Consider the following 21161-nt stretch of genomic DNA (forward strand, 5'->3'; position numbering starts at 1 on the left):
GTGACTAGTAGTCCATTTACCGCAATAGTTATATGACAAAATTTAAATAGCTTGTGGCCATTTACACCCGAGCGTTACTATTTTTTTTTATTTTGAAATTATTACTGTCTTTAATGAAAATTTACAATCGCAAATCGGAAGCGCTGCCAAAAAAAACTAATGTATTTTAATTGGCGTTATTTATGTTCGATCATTATATTTAAAAATAGTTAACGAAGTGGTGACGTTAAATGTGGTGACCATAACAATGAGCATGCACGACCATGCATCCCTTGCGACGGACGATTCATTCGCTTTTTACGGTTTTTGTTTGCGTCCGACTTTACGGACGTTGGATGCGGGGGCTGACGCTCGCGGGCCGCACGGTTAACAACCCCTGTGGCAAATGCTGGTAGTGTTTGGATACAAAACCAATAATAAAAGCGCGTCGGATAGTCAAACGGTGGCAGCGCTGCTTGTGAGAACACGCGCTCACCGAAGTTCCCTCTTCGACGACACATTTGTATCATTTGTTCAATTAAAACTGGCGCCAATCATGTCCAGGCTCAACTTGCTAAGGGCTAACGCGTCCCTGTGCCGCGCCCTATTGACCCACAAAAAAATAGCCAAGAGGTTTTTCAGCGCTCTAGCTTCTGAAACCACAAACACACCCCTTCAGGCGCGGTCATTATCGAGCCTCGCAGGTCCAGTTCGGGACAATAACATCCTGTCTTCGCCTTTCGGAGACATCGAAGAAGCCAAGGAGCACCTCACCGAATACGTGTTCAAGAGTAGTGAAGACTACGGTAGCCTACCAGCTATAGTGAGTTCCAACATTTACAATATACAATATATTTAGTGGGTAGTTAGAAACATTTATTAAATTTAAATTAATTGCACAGTAATGGGCACTTTCACCGTGCAAATCTCTCACAAATGTATCGACCTATCGATGAATTGAAAAAGCAAGTGAACTAGAAAGTATATAAATACGTACAACCGGTTGCGCCTAGTTACCAATAAACAAAATCTTTATAATTGACATGTGATTAGATTGTACTTGAAATCTATTTTTAAAAATATTTGACGTAAATTTTTGTTTGAAATAAGTCCATTTTGAAAATACTATACAGTTATGCATGTCACCTCCACAATAATACGAAAAAAAAACGGTCAGAATGGAAAAAAATAATTAAAATGTTCAAAAACGTAAGTATCTCATATTTTCGTTTTCTCGCGTATTTTAATTGAACCGATTTGCCTTCTGTACAAAGTCTAGTGTAAAATCATCGTATAATGCATGATTCATCCCCAATTTCAATTTTTTTTAATGGATTGTTTTTAATCCATAGTAAAGATTCTTTCATATTGTATTATTGGTGATGTCTTACTAAATTAAGTAAAAATTCAGAATAGGTAATTAATTATACCAGACAAAAATGCACACATTGATTGTTTACCTAATAACAATTGTACTTTGATTTGTATAATAACAATTAAATATTAATAATAATAATTAGATTAAGTGGTGCCAACAAACTGTACATGCGTAAGTAGGGTATAATTTTTTTGTGTATAAATGCAACCCTTCGAAAGTGCACCAAATATTTTACAAAAATACATCAAAGTACAAGATCGATATATGTATGTCAAATGCAAAATTTTCCGTGACGATTTTACACACAATAAACAAATTTGCATACGCGCGTCGACGAGGAATTGTTTTGATTTTGTGAAGCCAACGAGCACGTGCAATTAGGCACAATAAGAGTGTGGTAAATTTTGCACAAATTTGCGTATTTGTTTTTCGTTATTTCGGCACGTGGCTCGTGGGATCCCTACACTTGCCCAGGAAATAATCGATACCGTAATCGCTTACGCGCAGAGGGTGAATTGCACCCCTCAAGGTAGGGGAACAGTCAAGTTGCGCACTACAAGGTCTTTTCTGTCTAAAAATTCATGTCCGGCTGCGGTTCTCCAACCTAAATTTGATTCTTAAAGAAGGAAGGACTTCTCAGTAGAAGTAGTGGCATTGGGTGTTCCCGAAATAGGGGTTGGAATTGTTCTTCAAAGGTGAACATCTGCTCGATGCGCAGCAAGATGCGCACAGGCGCAATGTTAGAAGTGTGGAGTGGCCAACTAGTATCGTTTTTTTGACATTTAATTTAATGTTGTCAAACGTTGTGATCAAATAATGAGGCCTTCTTACGTAGTTGTTGCCTCAGTGTAAAGTCAACGAAATGTCAAACAATAATCGATTGATCAATGTGCACGTTACAGACAAGACATTAAATTGAAGACTGTAATAGCAAACCTCTCTTAAAAAAATTAAAATTGATAAAAAATAAGAAAATTATATTTAATGATTCGTAAAATTCTAAAAAAGCGTACAGCAATTATTTTGTGAATTTTTCATAAAAAAAACTTGTTAATTTTTCACCTAACCTTGTATGCGTTCTGTATTGTTATAATTTTTTAAGTCAACTTATCATTGAGTCTGTAAAACAATTCCAAGGTTTTGTTTACAAGAAAAGGGCAATTTACGACTGCTAAATTTTTTTTCTCCAAAACACGTTCATAATTGCTAGTGTGTTTATACGTCTGCGAACTCAATTGATCATACTGAACTGGCAAATGTGCCATTGGACTTTGGAAACGATTTTCTTTTTATAGGTCCAGAGTTTTGAGATCAACTTTAGCTCAAAATAGTTTACGTGCATAATTCCCACTGTGAAGCATCGCACGTATGTAATAAGCGTCAAAAAAAATTAAGCGTTAGCCAATATTTATAACATCTAAAATCTTCTACAAATATGTTGAATGACATTTCTATTTGGCGTAAGACGGGAGTTACGCACATACCAAAGTCTAGAGTCTAAACTATTTTAAATATTGAATGAGATTTTTTCGAATTTTAGAAATGTACACAAGTTTCGCGATAAGACTAATGATACTGGTGTGAATAGGTTCGCTATAGACTAGAGCGCATACTTTACAACTTTCACTCAAGGTATTTGAAAGTTGAGGACATCGAGATGTAGACACAAGCTTTCGTCGCTTTACTAGCAGCTTATATAATTATCCTTTTTCTTATTCTTTATCCTTTGACCCAGATCTATACAAAACTGGGTCATCAAGGCCGTTTTGTCTTGTCTGCTCCAAGTTAAACTTTCCAAAGGATGGCACAATGTAAAATCGTAAAAGTAAGGTTATTCAAAATGTGCATCAAAGTTACCGTCAGATGAGTTGCACTTCCGATGGAGATAACCGTCATTGTATGTGTACGTATATGTATATGTACATACCAGTGATAATTTCCTATGTGAGTCGAGTCGGAAGGTCAGTAAATGTACCAAGGGGACAAAGGTCAATATTTAGTCTTTCGCAGTAAATTCAAGTCCAGAAAATTGGCCGGCTAAAGCGTAAATAGAAAGCGCTATTTGTACAACTCTAATGTATGTGGAAAAAAATCTTACAATAAAAAAGAAACTTTTGGATGAGTTGCAAATAATGAACACAAAAAAATTGAAGCAACTTCTAATTCTGCTTTAACATTTTGAAACGCTTTTATTTTGCGCGACATTATATGTGATATGACGTCGGAATTGTATTTCCTTCAGCTGAAATGCAATAGACATATTGATTTTAAACTTGAATATTAAAATCGCTTTGGCATTTATTGCGATTGCCGAAGGTTACTTCATACATGAAAAGTTGTCATGGGCGACGAGCTTTTTTTAATTTTAGAACAGTATGAGCGTAACGGAACTTGACCTATTTTTTATTCAGGTAAGTTTATAATATCGTTCAGTAGCCAAATAAAACTCAATTCAAGAATAATTTAATTGACGAAATGGTTTCCAACCCCTATTTGTACACACGTGCCATCCCCTTTACCTGAACTTGAGTGGTTTAAAAAAAAGTAACATACATATACTGCACAAAAAACCATTTCAATGCATTGTAGAAAATAGTTTTGAAATGTGGTTTATTTCAAATTTGTCGATAGGGGAAGTTCCTCTTCTGATTTGTTACATTACATATGCAGTGTATGTTTATTTGTTTGGTTCGAAAAGTCCGTGACGTTCAATTTAATAAAAAAACAAATGAATATTCAAATAAATTTAAATAAAATAAAACTAATCAAATAAACTTAATAAAGTGTTTACTATTAGATTGGCCATGTTTAAGCGGTTTATATTACAAATACCGAGCCAAGCCGGGTAAAAACACTAGTACTACATATGTACATTACAGTTTTCGACTTCTTATCGAGTTGTTCGCTGTCCAGCATACCTAAAAACCAATTACTGTGGCTGATAGGTATATACACGGATATAGTTCTGCATTTTTGTGTTATTTGTCGAGTTGAATTGCGAAAGAACCGGCACCTGCGTCACATGCAGTAATGTGTAACCCACACAGAAGTCGTTGACGCTTCTTCTTTTTGTCTATTTGCGTCTCACCGCAACATTTTTATAATTGTTGCAGGAAATTAGCAACGTTTACTTTTCTAGATTATTTTATCTTGCCTTCGTGATAATACTATACAAATTAAAATTCGCTGTAATACATACATACATACATACCAGTGGCGTTCTATGAAAATCTACCTGTTTTTATCGCACAGTTTTATTTGGTTGTAAGCGAGCAGGATATGGGAGAAAACACTCAAGTGATACGTGTTACGTATTTTTTTTGAGATACTTTTAAAACATGCGAAAAAAACGCATCACCCCTAGCCCATATACATGGTATACAGTCCCAAAAATTGCCCCCTGGAGTGTTTTCGGTAATATTATATCCTTGATTGACAGTGATCGATAACGGTGAATCCCATATTTGAAGAAATGTAGGAGAAACTTGTCGGTTTCATATGGATATGTGCATACACGTGCGACCTCCCAAAAATATGCATTCTGCACGTGCAAGTACAACCGCATTCGGTTTGGGAAATACCCAAATACTGTTTACGGTCATAGTGGCAAGCCAAGGACACGTGACGTCCCGTACCAATCAGTGTGTTTTCGCCTTATAAGGGGACTCGGAATGACGTCACCTAGTCCCTTTGTATCCTGCTCTCGCACACGTAAGTTAAGGCTGTGCGACAGAAACATGGAGATTTTCACAGCACGCCACAGATTACGTGTGTATATATATATATATGTACATATGAGCCATTATATGTAGTTGAAAGTGGCATAAGTCCAGTTTTCTTCATTTCGAGAAATATTTTACAAAACATTATATTTGATGTTTTGCGAAATATTTGAAATGAAGAAAACTGGACTTTTGCCTATGTACATACTTATGTTTAACAATATTTAAAAATGCTGGTGGCCTGTAGTACGTTTATTTTGATTTTCCGATATTCTATACACATCGAATAAAAATAAGTGATAAAAATTTGTGAATTAAGTCAAACAAGAATAGTGTTTTTTGGAACTGAAAATTGGACGTCCGTCACTTTCAAATACAACGGATCATATTATACATTCATGAACACAATCTGAATATACAGTTAATCAAAGTATTATACTATAGCCTTTTTAAACTGATTAATGGTAAGAACACTCATAAGTGCGGCACGGCATGACTAGATAGACCAGTTGGAACTGGGATGGGCGTGTCATGTCATTGTTAATTCGTGCGATCTTGGGAATCACCGTTAACGATCACTTCTATGTCAATAAAAGGGTAAAATATCACCGAGAACACTCCAGGGGGTGAGTTTTAGGAAGGATCGCGACGGTACAGACTAAACATACCAATGCTTTGTTTGCATCTGAAAAACTGTGTATCACTCTGTGTGTCTGCTCCTTTAAGGTATATTTATATTAGCACAACACAGACCGGCAACTGCACACAACCATCAAGTACGGGAAGTATTCTTTGGTACATTCTACATATATGGACACATTCATACATTCCATTGGCGCATGCGCATTCATATAGAATGTACCAAATAATACTTTCCGTACTTGCTGGTTACGTGCATTTGTTGGTCTATGCCAGAGCATCGTAACCTGTGCACCGCGGTAATATGTGTTCTCCGAACAGCACTTCGGCCTAATGCGTGCGAGTGAGATCGCGTGTGAGGGAGAAAACCGATGTTAGTTAGTGTTTTGTCCCTATGCATATACGGAATAACAAGCAACTGCCGATGAAGTACATATATACGTAGCTGACAAACTCTACGAGTCGTAAACAATGTGTGTCGCGAATATCCAGAGGTTACGATGCTCTGGGTTATGCTGTAAAATTTTTAAATGTATCGTTTCGATGCGAAATTTGTGCATTTAGCGTCGGAATGCTACATAAAGTCCAATACACTCGAATAAGTATAGAACGCTGTATGCTCGGCACAACGAGGAGAAATATTAAACGGAATACATGGGTATGACAATGGAAGTTGATATAGTGTAGACAGTGAAGAGTTTGAAATGGTAATGGGCGGGTCACGTAGTTAGAAGAATGGACGAAAGAAGTGCTCAAATGGTACCTGAGAGAATGTAAAGAGGTGCAAGGAAGGAACAAGGGAGATTGGTGGATGAAGTTAGAAAAATCTGTGGGATGAGATGGATGAGAGTTACTCAAAACAGAAACGAATAGAAGCGTGTTGAAGAGGCCTTTATCCTACCATGGGCGGTGAATAAGTATTTATTTCAGTGTTTTAAGGTCAAAATTAAATGTCGTTAATCTTTATGTGATCGTTCACAATACAATGAATTCACCCGCTAACACGAATCAATTGTGAACAATTGAACGTTTCCATTGACCGCAAATTAATTAAAATAGTTGTTCTTTGCACCCGTTACAATTGTTATTATTTCAATCATACTTTATTGGACTTTCAGGTTATTATAAAATAAATTTTATGTGTACATATGTACATACATACATGTGAAGAATATATAATTTTTCATCAGTCTCAAATACATACATAGGTGTTATAAATCGAGTATTAACGAATCTCGCTGAAAATAGCAGAATGGCACTATTTTCAGAATGTGAACTTGGACTTTGTATAGTTTGCGAAATTTAAAAACATCTATTACAGATAAAAAGTTTGGCTGCCACATTCGGTTGACCAAGGATGACGTGGTTTTTTTTCCCCCCCGAGTTTCTCAAAATAGTTTAAAATACAATTCGAATTTGCATTTTAATTTACTTGTGCATTTATAATGATAATGCAATGATAATCAGATTTAATGTTTTCTAAGACATGTGGTGCAACAGGGAGAACCTACACTTATGCCATGTGTCGTACCATGATACAAAGATTCAGCCGTGCCATCCTTTCAGCCCTAAAACTGAAACCAGGTGACACTGTCGGAATCATCTTGCCCAATATACCGGAATACGTCGTTGTTATTTTCGGCGCAATGGAGGCAGGACTTCGTGTCACATGTGCCAATCCACTATACACACCAGGTTAGTGCTCATTACGTTCTACACGAAATTGTGCAAGACGGAATTGCTATAATCAAATTATTGTTTCATTTCAGATGAACTGACTAGACAATTTTCAAATTGTAATGTAAATTTAATTATAACTATTGATATGTTTATGCCTAAAGTTGAAATAATGAAAAAAAGCTTACCATCTTACAAATCGACCGTCCTTATCAGCGATAATGGAAAATCAGAAAATGGTATATATTTTTTAAATTTATATTTAATTCTTTAAGCCATCGTATGAGACTTTTAATTTATTAAAATTTGCAGATGTATTTGATTTGAAAAGTTTATTGTTAACCAATCATGAGGTTGACATGCCCAAGATTGATATAAATAGCGTAGCATTAATACCATATTCTAGCGGAACTACTGGTCTTCCAAAGGGCGTCTTATTGACACACAAAAACCTTGTGACGAATTTAAAACAATTTGGACACGAAGTATTCAGACAATATAAAGAAAGAGAGCGTAAGTATAAATATAATTTTATATGTGATCTTCATCACCGATTATAAAAGAAACGTTGATTTTTTTTTAGGCAATCGTAGTACAATTCTTACAGTCCCTCCATTTTTCCATATATACGGATTCAATGGCATTTTAAACTACAATCTTGAGATTGGAAAACATATTATAACAATTCCAAGGTGAGACAAAAATCATCTTCATTTTATGCTATTTAAATAATTTTTCTTTAATATTGTTGGTAATTTTTATTTGCTTCAGATTCACACCGGAAGATTATATAAAATGTTTAGCAGAATATAGGCCGAAAACACTATTTGTGGTGCCATCCTTATTAACATTTTTAGCAAATCATCCAAACGTTACGAAAGACCACTTATCTTCAATACAAGATGTAACAATCGGTGCAGCACCAGTGTCCGAGAGCGTTTTAGAAAAATTTTTACTCAAGTGTGGCAAAACAAGGGATCAACTTACTCTTCAGCAAGGTAACGGATTATACTATTAAATTAAATAAATCAATCTATATTTAAGTGCAATAATATTCCTTAAAAATTAATTTTAGGATTTGGAATGTCCGAAAGTTCTCCCGTTACTCTATTAACTCCATATGTATTCCCGGCTTCAAAGGCTACTTCAGCCGGTCAATTAGTACCGGGTACTGAGTGTAGAGTAGTATCAATAACGACTGGTGAAAATGTCGGAACTCACAAGACTGGAGAACTTTTATGCAGAGGTCCTCAGGTAAATTATGAATTTAATCATCAAGATTTTAGCTGCTGTGTGGTTGGAAATGACTGGAATATACTGGATAACAATTTTAACGCAAATAAGCAATGAAAATGTTATATTATGGAAATTCCAGAGGCTTATTTATTCATAAATTGTAGTCATATAAAAATTATGATAGAAAATTTTACTGAAATATAAAATAAATGTAAAAAATGTTTTGATAGGTTATGCAAGGTTATTTAAATAATGAAAAGGCAACGAAAGAAACTATCGATGAAGAAGGCTGGTTACATACAGGAGACGTGGCTTATTATGATGAAGATCATTTCTTTTACATTGTTGACAGAACTAAAGAACTCATTAAAGTAAAGGGTAATCAGGTGAGAAATATAAGAGATATTTATAAAAAGTTTAATGAAAATTTGTTAAACATACACTTCCCTAAATCACAATCAGTGAAATACTTATGTTAATTTTGACATGTGAACTCTATAACAACGTAAAAATGAGATCAAACTTCGAAAGAAAATACTGCGACTATGGTGGGAATGAAACAGTCTATATAATAGTAAGATTACATTTAATAATGGTCTTCAAATAGATATTTAAATATAAATTTATTATCTAAGGCACCATCTGACAGAAGAGTCAAATGTTATATACATATGGATGAAAACCAAAACGTCTTAGAAAAAATTCGTTTTGTATAATGTATTTTTAATTCGAGCAGTCAGGGTATGAATTATTCATTAGTTTTGTGTCAATACGAAAATTGGTATATTTATTTCAGTTTATCACAATTGTACAAATTCTAATACTTCGCTAGAGCAAATGGAACATTAGACTTTTTTAATTGTACATATATCATATAAATATGAAATATCTGATTAAATTTACGAGAACAGATCGTCAAAATAATATAAATTATATGGTATATAGTAATAATGTTTATTTCAGTCTGAGAAAATCGAAAACAAGTCAATTTATTGGTTAATCAAAAAATACATTCACAATATGCGGTATTGAGACATTGTAAATGGATGACGTATACATCGTAAAAAAATTTGAAATAATTGACTTCATGAAAAAGTTCACATCAAATCAAAATTGTATTTATAATGATGCTAGACTTTCAATGATGGAGATTGTAGATAAGATAAGCACATTTGGCAGCTTTCGTTAATTTATTTCAATAATAAATACTTAACCTATTACATTATTCCGGTTGTGGACCTTGTTCAGGTTCAGAACTAGATGCACTATCTTCAGTTATCATTTTTTCGTCCACTTCGTTCGTTTCTTCACTTGGCGTAACCGGACTTGGTACTTCAACTTTTTCCTCAGCACAGTCCATCGGTTCTTCGGTAGTTTCATCTGCCGAATTCACATTCGTCACATCAATATTATCGTTGATAGGACTCACAGCAACATCTTCTTTCGGTTCTTCGGCGGTAGATTCGACGCTATTATCTAAAGGCTCCTCGCGAGGGGAGGAAGGTGGAGTACTCGATTTTTCAACTAAATTATCAGTAGGTTCTACAACATCTATCGGTTGATTTTCTTCCGGACTCGGAGCAATCTCCGGTACACTACGAGTAGGTGACGTCGTAGGAATAACATCTATTTGAACGTCGTCTTGAATTTGTTCGTCCACACTTTCGATCACCATTTTAGACGAGTCTTCTACGGGAATATCGGGTTCTGGTATCGGAGGCGACGGCGGTTTCTCAACGTCGGTGGTTTCATCTTCCGATTTGACATCGGACGCGTTGTCGCCGTCGTCGTTAATTATCGGTGGGTTATCTTCAGCGGCCGAGCGGAAGCTGATCGTATTTTCGGAAACGTTAAGTTCGGTATCGTCGGACGTTTGGACGGACATCGTATCTTCGTTGGTGTCTATGTGATCGTAGTTTTCTTTGTAATCGTTCGGAGTCGGAGATGAGGCGTCAGATGATTTTGCAGCGTCGTCAGACTTGGTGTCGGGCTCGGGTGCGTACGGCGTTTCCGGTGTGGCGGCTTCTGGATCAGATTGGTGACCGGGTGAGAGATTCTCTTGTTCGTCAGTGTCAGTGGAGGAGGAAGGCTCGTGAGATAGAAGGGGACCGTTGAGGGAGAGGGAGAGGGAGAGGGAGCGCGGGTAGCAGGTTTCTTCGGTGTCCGTGTCGTCGTCGTAGTCGTTGCAGGGCGCGTCGGCGGGCGGCGGCGGCTGTCGCCTGGGCGGCTCGGGCTCCGACTCCGGCTCCGGCTCCTTGGTGCTGACCACGAGCACGTTCTTCTCGAAAGCGCGCATGAACTTGTCGAGGCGGTTGTAGTGCCTGCGCGGGTGCGCCAGCAGCTCGCAGATGCGCTGAATGGTGAAGGGGGGCGCGGGGAAGGCGTCGAGGCGGGCCAAAGCGACGGCCCGCATGGCCTCGCCGTCGAACGGGGGCACGTTGGGCGAACAGGCGGCGGCCGTGGCGGGGGGCGTCAGCGCTCGGAACTCGTGCAGCACCTGAATCAGCTTCTCTTTGAGCAGAGAGCGCACCAGCGGCCAGCGGTACACCGAGTCTCCGGTCCTCGCCACCCACGCCAGATACTCGTCCAGCTCTCGAGGAATGGTCGCGGGTCGGCGACGAGCTGCCTCCTCCAACCAGGACAGCACTTCTTCAGGATTTTCCATCATGACGAGTGACGAGTGACGAGCGACACGCCACACCGCACCGCACTGCTAAACGCCGCCCAACTGTCAGTGTCGCTACACGCCTGGCCCTAGCAATGCCGTCGTCAGCCATTATTTCGCAAGCACTATTGGGGCATGCTTAATGCATAGATCTAGAATAGACTAGATATATGGCATTACTACAAATTTAGTTGGAGATCTTGTCGCCACTAACTGAGGGGTGCGGGGGGAAGTTGGGGGAAAAAAAGGTTTTTTTCACTTCCCCCCACTAGTTAAACCCCCCGCACCCCTCAGTTAGTGACGAAAAGATGAAAAGATCTCCGCAATCGACTGTAGAGATATAGCACGACTTGTGATATCACCTATTTCCCCTGTAGGCGGGGTAGGTATGTGTTGACCGTATCCCGGCCTAACGAAACACTGTTGTGCTAGTTTTATAAAGTTTTATTGTTTGCCTATGGTTGTACAAAGGTATGGTATTTGTGGGCAAAAGTATGTCGTTCAGCGATCTCTGGATATGGTAGTGTCGCTGGCTCGGCATTCAGCTATGTTCAGAAGGTCTCTGGATGCGGCAGTGTGTTGCTGGCTCGTTGTTCGGCTATGTTCGGAAGGTCTCTGGATACGGCAGTGTGTTGCTGGCTCGTCCGGCTGGTTAATCTTCCAAGTCCGCGTAGTGTAGTGGTGGCTGGTCAGGAGCTGTATGTTGACTGGTCTGCTGCTGTGTGTCGACGCTTGCTGCTGTGGGTCGACTGGCGTTGTTTGGGTTGTACCTCCTTTTATAGTGTTTCTGGAATCGCCTGACCGATGGTGGTGGTTTGTTGATGCGTAAGAAAGGAATGCACTTTTGTCGAGGCGTAGAATTTTCTGGAACGCTTGATGGAAGTGGTTATTGATGCGTACGAGCATTTAGTTGTTGATGCGTACAAGAGGAATTTGCTTTCGTCGAGGCGTAGTATTTTCTGGAATGCTTGATGAAAGTGGTCGTACGAGCTTTTAGTTGTTGATGCGTACAAGAGGAATTTGCTTTCGTCGAGGCGTAGTATTTTCTGGAATGCTTGATGCTGTTCCGCTCGATGTATTTTGTTGTTGCGGAATATTCTCGAAGGTTTCGATGACGATGACGACGACGAGATTCCTACACCCCCATCGAACTTAATCTGTACAAATGACATCGTCGTGTCCTCTTCTCGTACACGAAAGTTAGCCGTGGCCGAAATACTTCGTCCAGCTTACACATAAAGGCGATTCGACTCGCTCCAGATACGCAATCACGAGTACACGGGAAATCCCAAGGAGCTACGCAACTACGCATCAAACATCGAACACAAAGGAAGACCTCGACCCCGTCGGAATCTTCCAGAACGTGATCTCACCAGCCCAGCCACGCGTTGTTCAAGCAACACCTTTATAAACCAGTGCATCGTCCCCAGATGCCAGTGAGCTTCAGGAACTCGACCTAGCTCGTTCCAGTGAATCCTTTACCTACTTCGCTGTACATACAAATACACCTGTATTAATCGAGTAATAAAGATCCTCTTCAAAATACAACTGAATTTCCATAGGCTGGGAAACGGTCCAAAACCTTCAACCCCCCTATACGACCTTTCCTACTTAGAAGCTACTAACCCACTGAGAGAAAAGTGTGCATGCGCCATGTATTTTGCATGCGCCAAAAGGGAGACCAGTATAAACCGTGAGGGCGGATCTATGTATTATACATCTATGGCTTAACCCTTTGGCTGCTACGAGGTTTTTCAATGTCCAAGCGAAAAATGCTAACATTTGTAATTACTTTATAAAAAAATAAATATAATATATTTTTTTACATACTTGCTTCGCCGAACGCGCGTAATTTTTTTAATACTTTAAATACATTTTTAAGAAGCAGTTGTGGACTCGCGCTCTCTCTTTCTGTCTTGCTTTTACATGCGTGCGTGCGAAAGAGATACCTACATATATACACTAAATAAGTTTTGACGATTGTTTCCGACGCATTATTTTTTTCAATAATCTATTTTTAGACATCGATGTATTTGTCGTTGTTAAAACATGCGATACATTTGAAACAGGTAGCGGTCTTTCTCTCTTTCTTTCTTGGTTTTAATTGTGTATGTGTGAGCGAGACACACAAGGATGCGAAACTTCTAATAATCAAATCATTTTTCAACATGTATCATAAACATTTTGTATGCATTTCAGTTGCATTTGATTGATTGCACGAATTCGTGACGTCTCGTGACCTATATAATTGAAAGCGGATTTCTATTGTTTTTTGCCATTTATTTTAACTCTGCAAAATGATATCGGACAGTGAAAGTGACGAAAGCGAAATAATAGCTCCTCGCCGAGGAACTCGACAAATCAGCAGCTCTACTGATTCTGAAAATGAATTTATCGACAATAATCAATTCCCAAGTAATAACTCCTTATATGACTTTGACAACGAACCCGAAATTTACTTTGATGATGAACCCGAAATTGAAGAGCTTTTAAAAAATTGATAAATATTTATAAAGCTTGATTGAAAAATAAATATAAATACGTATATAAAAAAAATGTTTCGTGCCACTGATGCGCTGGCAAAGAAAGTAATGAAATACGACAATTAATGACGTCAACAACGATCGTCGTAGCAATCTTCGCCGATTTCAAAACAACGATTTATCGTTGTTGTAGCAGTCAAAGGGTTAATGTGATCATTTATTTTTGTCCTCAAAACGGGACATCTACCAATTTTTACGTAATTTTTTTAAACACCCTTAAAAAACACTTTCGTCTTTAGCGCTCTAATCTAAAATTTTGAATGGCTTTTGGCGCTCTAATTTTAAATTTTAAAACGCCTTTGGCACATCGTTTGGCGCCCTAACTTATTTAGCGCCCTCGGGCGCAGCCCTACCCAGCCCCCCCCCCCCTAAAACCAGCACTGCGTAATAGTATGTGTATTCAAGAAAACGGATATTTTTTCATAGTTTTTTATTTATTAATAAAAAGGACAGGAATGTTGATGAAGAAAAGAAAAGAACAGGATTGAATAATATAAATTAAAAAAAAATATGTTGTTTTATATTTTTCTGATGAACAAATTTTCTTAAGTATTACTGGGTTTGCTTTTAAATAAGAATTAAATTCTTAGCAGGATTTCTTAAAATTGATTTTAACTAACAACATCGCTTTAAGAACTGCGACTTGCAATTGCGTTTTTTCGGTCGTCCACAACTTGTTCATTTGTGAAAAGACTCTTTCTACGGGTGCATTAGTTCCGGGCAGGCATAAAATGTATTCAATAATTTTACGATATATATATATATATATATATATATATATATATATATATATATATATATATATATATATATATATATATATATATATATATATATATATTTTTAGGTAGCCTGTCCCGTTGTCCCCAAGCAGCTTTGGGACGTCGAAATGTCCCGTTTTCAAAAAGAGAGTATATTTATTGAATTATATATATATATATATATATATATATATATATATATATATATATATATATATATATATATATATATATATATATATATATATATATATAATTCAATAAATATACTCTCTTTTTGAAAACGGGACATTTCGACGTCCCAAAGCTGCTTGGGGACAACGGGACAGGCTACCTAAAAACGGGACGGTCCCGTGTATCACCCGTCACTCGGACTATCGTCGCACATGCCTGTCATCGCTCGGCCTGTCGTCACATGACGCTCCACACCTCCCCCTCCCCCTTACTTCTCCGCTAACACGATTGCTCGCGTTTCCTCGATCACTTCACTCTGATTGGCTGTGTGTTGACGGTCTGGCACAAACACACATCGCGTCCGTTTTTATATATATTAAACTAGTTGTTTTACCCGGCTTTGCTCAGGATTTGTAATATAAACAGCTTAAACATGACGAATCTAATAGTAAATATTCATTTGTTTTTTTATTAAATTTATTTGAATCGAAAAAAAAATATCGAATCGCCGTCATAGAAACTTTGTTTTGTTTTCGAAGTTCCCAACCAAAAATACGTACATAATTATATACATATGTATATGCATACAAAGTCTCTATCGAAATTATATATTAGATTATTGGAGAACATCCGTTATCCGAAATGTTTTGAAAACTTTTTACGAGGCTTTTTAGCTATTCCATTGGAAGTAAAATATCATTTGGCTATGATGCACTAAATTTCAAATTATATAATTGCATTTGCATATTCATATTGATATGGCTCTGAGCATATTTGTAATAGTATTTGATACAATGGCGTAACTAAAAAAAATTGGGCCCGCACGCAAATGTTAGCAAAAGACCTCCATTTTTTTTTTTTAATTTTTTAAATTAATCACTTAATCGCCACACATTTTTAGAAATAGATTCGATTATTTTACGTTTGTGTTTAGTGCCAACCTTTGACATTATCTCTTGAATATACAACAAACTATGGAAAAATATAGACTTTTTTCAATTTCATTAGTATCAAAGGATATTTTTAGATATTACTGTGAAGTAACCGACTTTAAAATTAGTAAAATCATTATAGGACAGATGAATTGACGTCACTATCAATTGAATTTGATTAGGCATATATTTTGCGCGTGGAAAAAATGTGCGTGACATTTAATGGGCCCAATCTATTTTTTTGCTGTAGAAATTAATTAATATTGATTTGCCAAAGTTGCCGGAATTGGAAAAAAACAAACAGTTTTGTAGCACTCATTGTGATTTTCGGGGATCAAATGCAGTATGGTGTAATTAAATGGTATTCTTAATTTAAAATATTTTTTTTAGGTTTCTCCTACTGAATTAGAAAATCTAATTCTCGAGATGCCCAGTGTTGCCGATGCAGCAGTAGTTGGAATGCCCGATCATTTGGCTGGAGAATTGCCTAAAGCGTTCGTAGTTATGAAACCGGGCAAAGAGTTGACCGAAAAAAATATTTACGATTGGATTGCAGAAAAAGTGGTAAAATATAAACGTTTGGATGGTGGCATTGCATTCGTCGAAGTGATTCCTAGAAATCCTGGTGGAAAAATAATGCGCAATGAATTGAAAGTACTGGGAGGTACATTGAGAAAGTCGATGACATAGAACTAATTGACATTATTTACCTATAGTTATTATTTTACAATATTTTATTTGATTTTTAACTGAATTTATAATACATTTACAAGTTTATTATTGTTATAAAAATAGTGTGAAGTCGTGAAAATAGAAATGTTATACATTTCTTAATTGATCTGTACAGTAGACAAATATTTTTGGAGTAATTGGTTTTTATTATAATGTGTTTATTAATTGAATGACAATTTTAATTTTATATTGATTATTTAATGTTTTATATTTAATTAAATTTACATTGTTCAAATATTAATTTATATTCTAATGTTTTGTCTTAATTTTTCATGCCAATAAATACAATTGAATATTTATATTTGTTTGCATATATTACAATATACTTCTATTACTATATATACAATATATGAAAGTAAACCAAGCATTTTACGTGAACTCATTAAATTCATGATAAAGAACAAAATGATTTGCTTAATTTCAAACTCTGATACGTCTATAATTCCCCCTTCATGAGAAACAATAATTTTTATGTAAATTAACTTTTAGCGTTTGTACATATGTATATATGTAATATCGTCGCATCCCATATAATTCGATCGAAACATGTGATTATTTAACTGATTGTGTAGAGAAATTGAAAAATATTTTTACAGCTTGGCTTTGTTCTAAAAACATCATTATACAAGAAAAATACTGATCTACTGATCATTTTCTAATTTACAATTTTATTTTATTTGGTTAGTAATCATAGTACTATATTATTCTAATGTTAATGCACAGCATAATAGGAAAAAGAGCTCAAAAACCTATTTACAATTGAATATATATTATAATATATAGAAAATGTTATACAATGTAACAAAGATAAACAAATAATGTTACCGACGATTTATTTATGTAGATGAGTTCATTATAAAATGACGAATTCACTTTTAGATACCGTCCATATTAAAGATGAAGACGATGTCAACGTCCCATTGGCTCCGAAGCTGAGAAACGAAAACGACCTTCTTTTTTACATATAATTACTATTGTAACAAGTGAACATAAATAAAGGATCCTCTTAGTGTTAGTACGCAATCAGTATTTTCATAGACCTCCCCGCGGTACATTTACCGCGGTGAATTAAGATTTGTGATTTGACATACGAACTGTCAAAGTGAAATGAACTTAAAAGCGATTGCCAACCTTCTCGGCGTGGCTAGAGGCTAAAGAGCGTCAGATGCGCTGACAGATGCCCGCGAACTCTTCGCGAAGACCACAAACAACGGCCACGAAGGCCTTTGGCTCGAACATATGTCTAGTCGATAATAATAAAAATTTCGTAAATAAAAAGTATTTGAGAATATTTTTGTTTGTGTGACCAATTTTAAATTTTCGGGTGTGACCAGTTTTCTCGTGACCAGTTTTAGCGTGTGACCAGTTTTCTCGTGACCAGTTTTAGCGTGTGACCAATTTTCTCGTGTGACCAGTTTTCTCGTGACCAGTTTTAGCGTGTGACCAGTTTTCTCGTGACCAGTTTTAGCGTGTGACTAGTTTTCTCGTGACCAGTTTTAGCGTGACGGACGATCACGAGTGACCGATCTAGAGCGACCAGTTGTCCTGTGACAGGTTCACATTTGACTACTAATAACTGAACCATATAAACATATGTTTGTACTCGTAATTTAAGGTACTTGGTCGATTTTCTCGAGTTTATGGTACTTGTCAGTGTCATCTGCGAATAAGTAAGTAAGGTTAGGTAAGTGACGACTTGCGGCCTGCGACGATGAGTGTTTTGGCAAGCTTGCGATGCGTGGCCAGGAGAGGTCTGTGGAGTGCTGCTTCCACTGGAACAACGAGATGCTTTTCGAGCGATGCATCTTCACCTGACGTGGGCGCTTTGGTCCGCGCGGCGCCTGTCGTCGTATTCATGAAGGGTGAACCAGCGGCCCCCCGCTGTGGCTTCAGCAATGCCGTAGTTCAGGTCTTCAGGTTGCACGACGTCAAATACGACAGTCACGACGTACTTAAAGATGAAAATCTCAGACAAGGTTACTATTACGATTGTATTAATCTACTTGAATGTTGTCACCACACGAAGACATTTTAAAAATTATATCAATTCGGTTTTAGTTTTACCTGTATTAGTGGCCAATACTTGTAGTTATCTGATATGTATTTGTGGATCAAATATGGCCCTTTGACTAGTACCTCTACGTGATATAACAGTGTATGTACATTTACTCAAAATGATAGTTATATCTTCAATTTTTATTTCAGGTATTAAAGATTTCTCAAATTGGCCGACGATACCGCAAGTTTTTATAAATGGAGAGTTTGTTGGTGGGTGTGATATTATGCTCCAATTACACCAGTCTGGCGAATTAATTGAGGAATTAAAAAAAGCTGGTATCACAAGCGCGTTGCTCAAGAAAGATAACGAAAAGAAAGAAGAGTGATTGTTTGGTTCAAAATATACTCTAAGACTCCACTATTTGTCTGTCAGAAAATGTCTGTTCACTAGCAATTTTCTTTTTAAATGTGCTTTGTGAATAATATTTTGAATTATTTTATTGCAAACATATGTATTACATATTATGGTGTGCAAACTTTAGTAAAATTACTTTATAATATTGTTATTTAGGTTTGTTATTAATTAAATAAATTATAAAAAAAACGCATTTGTTTTATCTGTAATAGTAAAGAGGAATATTCCATATCGTTTATGTATGTATGAACATATGTATATATTAAGAGAAAAAAGGTTTCATTTTTTATTTGCTACTCTTCATTTTTTTATATCACTTAATTTCCTATTGATTAATTCTCTTATTGTAAGTCCATCTGTAGTTTCTTTCCCCAGTAAAGCGTAGCATCTTTTCCTAAACTCAGTATTAAAACTGTAGGTGACAACGTTTGCTATAGATTCAGCCACACTCTTGCAGTGTTTATCAATTTCTGTTATAGATGCAGTCGCAATCTTGTCGCAATTTACATTTGTGTGAAACGTTACTATGAACGCATTACATGGATTTGTATTCTTGAAATTTAAAATTGCTTCTTGAATTATGTCGTAAGTCTCATTTACATCAAAAAGCAAGTGAATTTCTTCTATTTCATTCACATAAGTCAACAATTCTTTTTTGTAACTTTTAATACAGTTTTCAACTATTGTAGTACTAGTTGTTGTGCTTTGTAAAAATACTTTTATTGACATTTTCAAAGGAGGTAATGTGAGAACGAAAATGTCAGTATTTATATTTCCAATTGATTTCCCACTAACTGAAAATCAAAATTCAATATTATTTGATTATTTTCAATGAAATATTTGCAAAGCAAAAATAAATACTTGCCTTTAATCGATATTGTGGAAGTGTTTTCAATAGAAATTATTATAGTCTGTGGTATAAATGAACCATCTAGAAGCGAATACAGAGAATTAAGCACTATATCTGTCATCTTGATGAATTTCCCGCAACACAGGGCTGCCAATTGTTGCTGTCAAAGACAATACTTTCTACAGTGCAACCAACATTGAGATTTATAATTATTTATCTCATTTGAGGTGTATATTTGTACGTCATCACAATTAATAATATCAAATGTGTATATAATTAAACAGTGGCATCCTTAGAGTTGGTGTCACCTGGTGCAGAAAGTCACAGTGCCCCCCCCCCCCTCCCCAGTCATAAATTCACAAAGAAAAAAAAAATTCTTTTCAATGGCAGATATGAGATTCTTGGCTTGGATAGGCTGAAACATGCCTGCTACTTCCTAAACGGTTCTTGATATGATCTGGAGTTCAGAACAAAATCGGTCAATTCATTCAAACATTGTCATCTTATTTTCTTCTTGTAAAATGAGTACAGCGTTCCTCGTTTGCTCCCCCGCCAACCTCTTTTTATGTGTTAACTCTGGAGTCTAGATATTCTCTATTGCGATCATGACCATCTGATTTTAAAAGCGCCTGTTCAACTGCGTTCTCCACTAAGTGAGGGGATTCTCTAGTTATCTTCTAGCTTACAGTAATGATAATAATTGCACCTCTAGCCACCCTAGAATTGGAATATCATTTTCATGTTTTTTTTTTGCATTGTGTTGGGAGATATTTCTACAAAATTCAGGTAAACAAACAAGTTTTATTCATTGTCACCCCCCACACCTGCCTTGTGACGCCACTTAATTATAAGAAACTATTTATTTCTGATTATAAATATGCTTGTAGGGAAGGGCTGCTGTAGATGTTTAGTCTTACTAACTCGGGAAGTTAAAAACATGTAAACAAGAGATTTCTTGATTTTAATTGAAATCTTGAGTTGTGTACCTTCTATTATTCAATTATAGCAGTTCTATTGTAGGGAATCATCACCCACATGTACAATTATACATGTATGGAGACACAACCGACAATGACCAAATGCAACGAGTGCTCCCTACAAAAAAATTAGGAACAAAGGACGACCTTCACACCTAGCCCAACAGATATTCTCCTCACAGAAGAGTTCCTATTCAGTCATTCAGTCAGTCACACAGTTATGCAACAGAAGTTGAACTATCTATTCTCGCTATTCTCCATCGTTCAGTATTTGTTTATCTGTAAAACTTATCTAGATATCAATAATGTTTCATCAATATTACAAAGTTTATCATCCTCTTCAGTACACATATACACACTACTACAAAGATCATGAAAACGTGATCAGTGATCGATTCTAAGTTCGAATCAGTAAAATCTCGAGTTCGAATTTTCGCATGATCACAAAACTTTATCTATCGTTACTACGTACATACATAGATA

The 21161-nt window shown here is 36.4% G+C and overlaps 4 protein-coding genes across 4 annotated transcripts; 2 read left to right on the forward strand and 2 right to left on the reverse strand.

Annotated features, from left to right (window-relative positions):
• The first annotated feature begins 430 nt into the window (after window positions 1-430).
• LOC143913419 (putative 4-coumarate--CoA ligase 1) lies at window positions 431-16597 on the forward strand. The gene is made up of 9 exons (XM_077433175.1): window positions 431-802; window positions 7203-7413; window positions 7488-7634; window positions 7708-7908; window positions 7979-8087; window positions 8167-8393; window positions 8471-8649; window positions 8862-9017; window positions 16097-16597. The coding sequence occupies exons 1-9, from the start codon at window positions 536-538 to the stop codon at window positions 16394-16396; spliced, it is 1797 nt and encodes a 598-aa protein (XP_077289301.1). The 5' UTR covers window positions 431-535; the 3' UTR covers window positions 16397-16597.
• Window positions 9013-11503, reverse strand: LOC143913429 (uncharacterized). Its single transcript, XM_077433199.1, has one exon. It carries the CDS (start codon window positions 11297-11299, stop codon window positions 9854-9856), a length of 1446 nt encoding a protein of 481 aa, XP_077289325.1. The 5' UTR covers window positions 11300-11503; the 3' UTR covers window positions 9013-9853.
• A 1467-nt stretch (window positions 16598-18064) lies between the features above and the next one.
• On the forward strand, window positions 18065-20061 carry Grx5 (Glutaredoxin 5). The gene is made up of 2 exons (XM_077432740.1): window positions 18065-18414; window positions 18644-20061. Exons 1-2 carry the CDS (start codon window positions 18150-18152, stop codon window positions 18820-18822), a joined length of 444 nt encoding a protein of 147 aa, XP_077288866.1. The 5' UTR covers window positions 18065-18149; the 3' UTR covers window positions 18823-20061.
• Window positions 19152-19842, reverse strand: LOC143912613 (uncharacterized). Its single transcript, XM_077431906.1, has 2 exons — window positions 19713-19842; window positions 19152-19641 (listed from the first exon to the last, which is right to left on the reverse strand). The coding sequence occupies exons 1-2, from the start codon at window positions 19820-19822 to the stop codon at window positions 19152-19154; spliced, it is 600 nt and encodes a 199-aa protein (XP_077288032.1). The 5' UTR covers window positions 19823-19842.
• Window positions 20062-21161: the final 1100 nt, after the last annotated feature.

The sequence above is a fragment of the Arctopsyche grandis genome, chromosome 6 (assembly GCF_051622035.1).
Source record: "Arctopsyche grandis isolate Sample6627 chromosome 6, ASM5162203v2, whole genome shotgun sequence".
Lineage (NCBI taxonomy): Eukaryota > Metazoa > Arthropoda > Insecta > Trichoptera > Hydropsychidae > Arctopsyche > Arctopsyche grandis.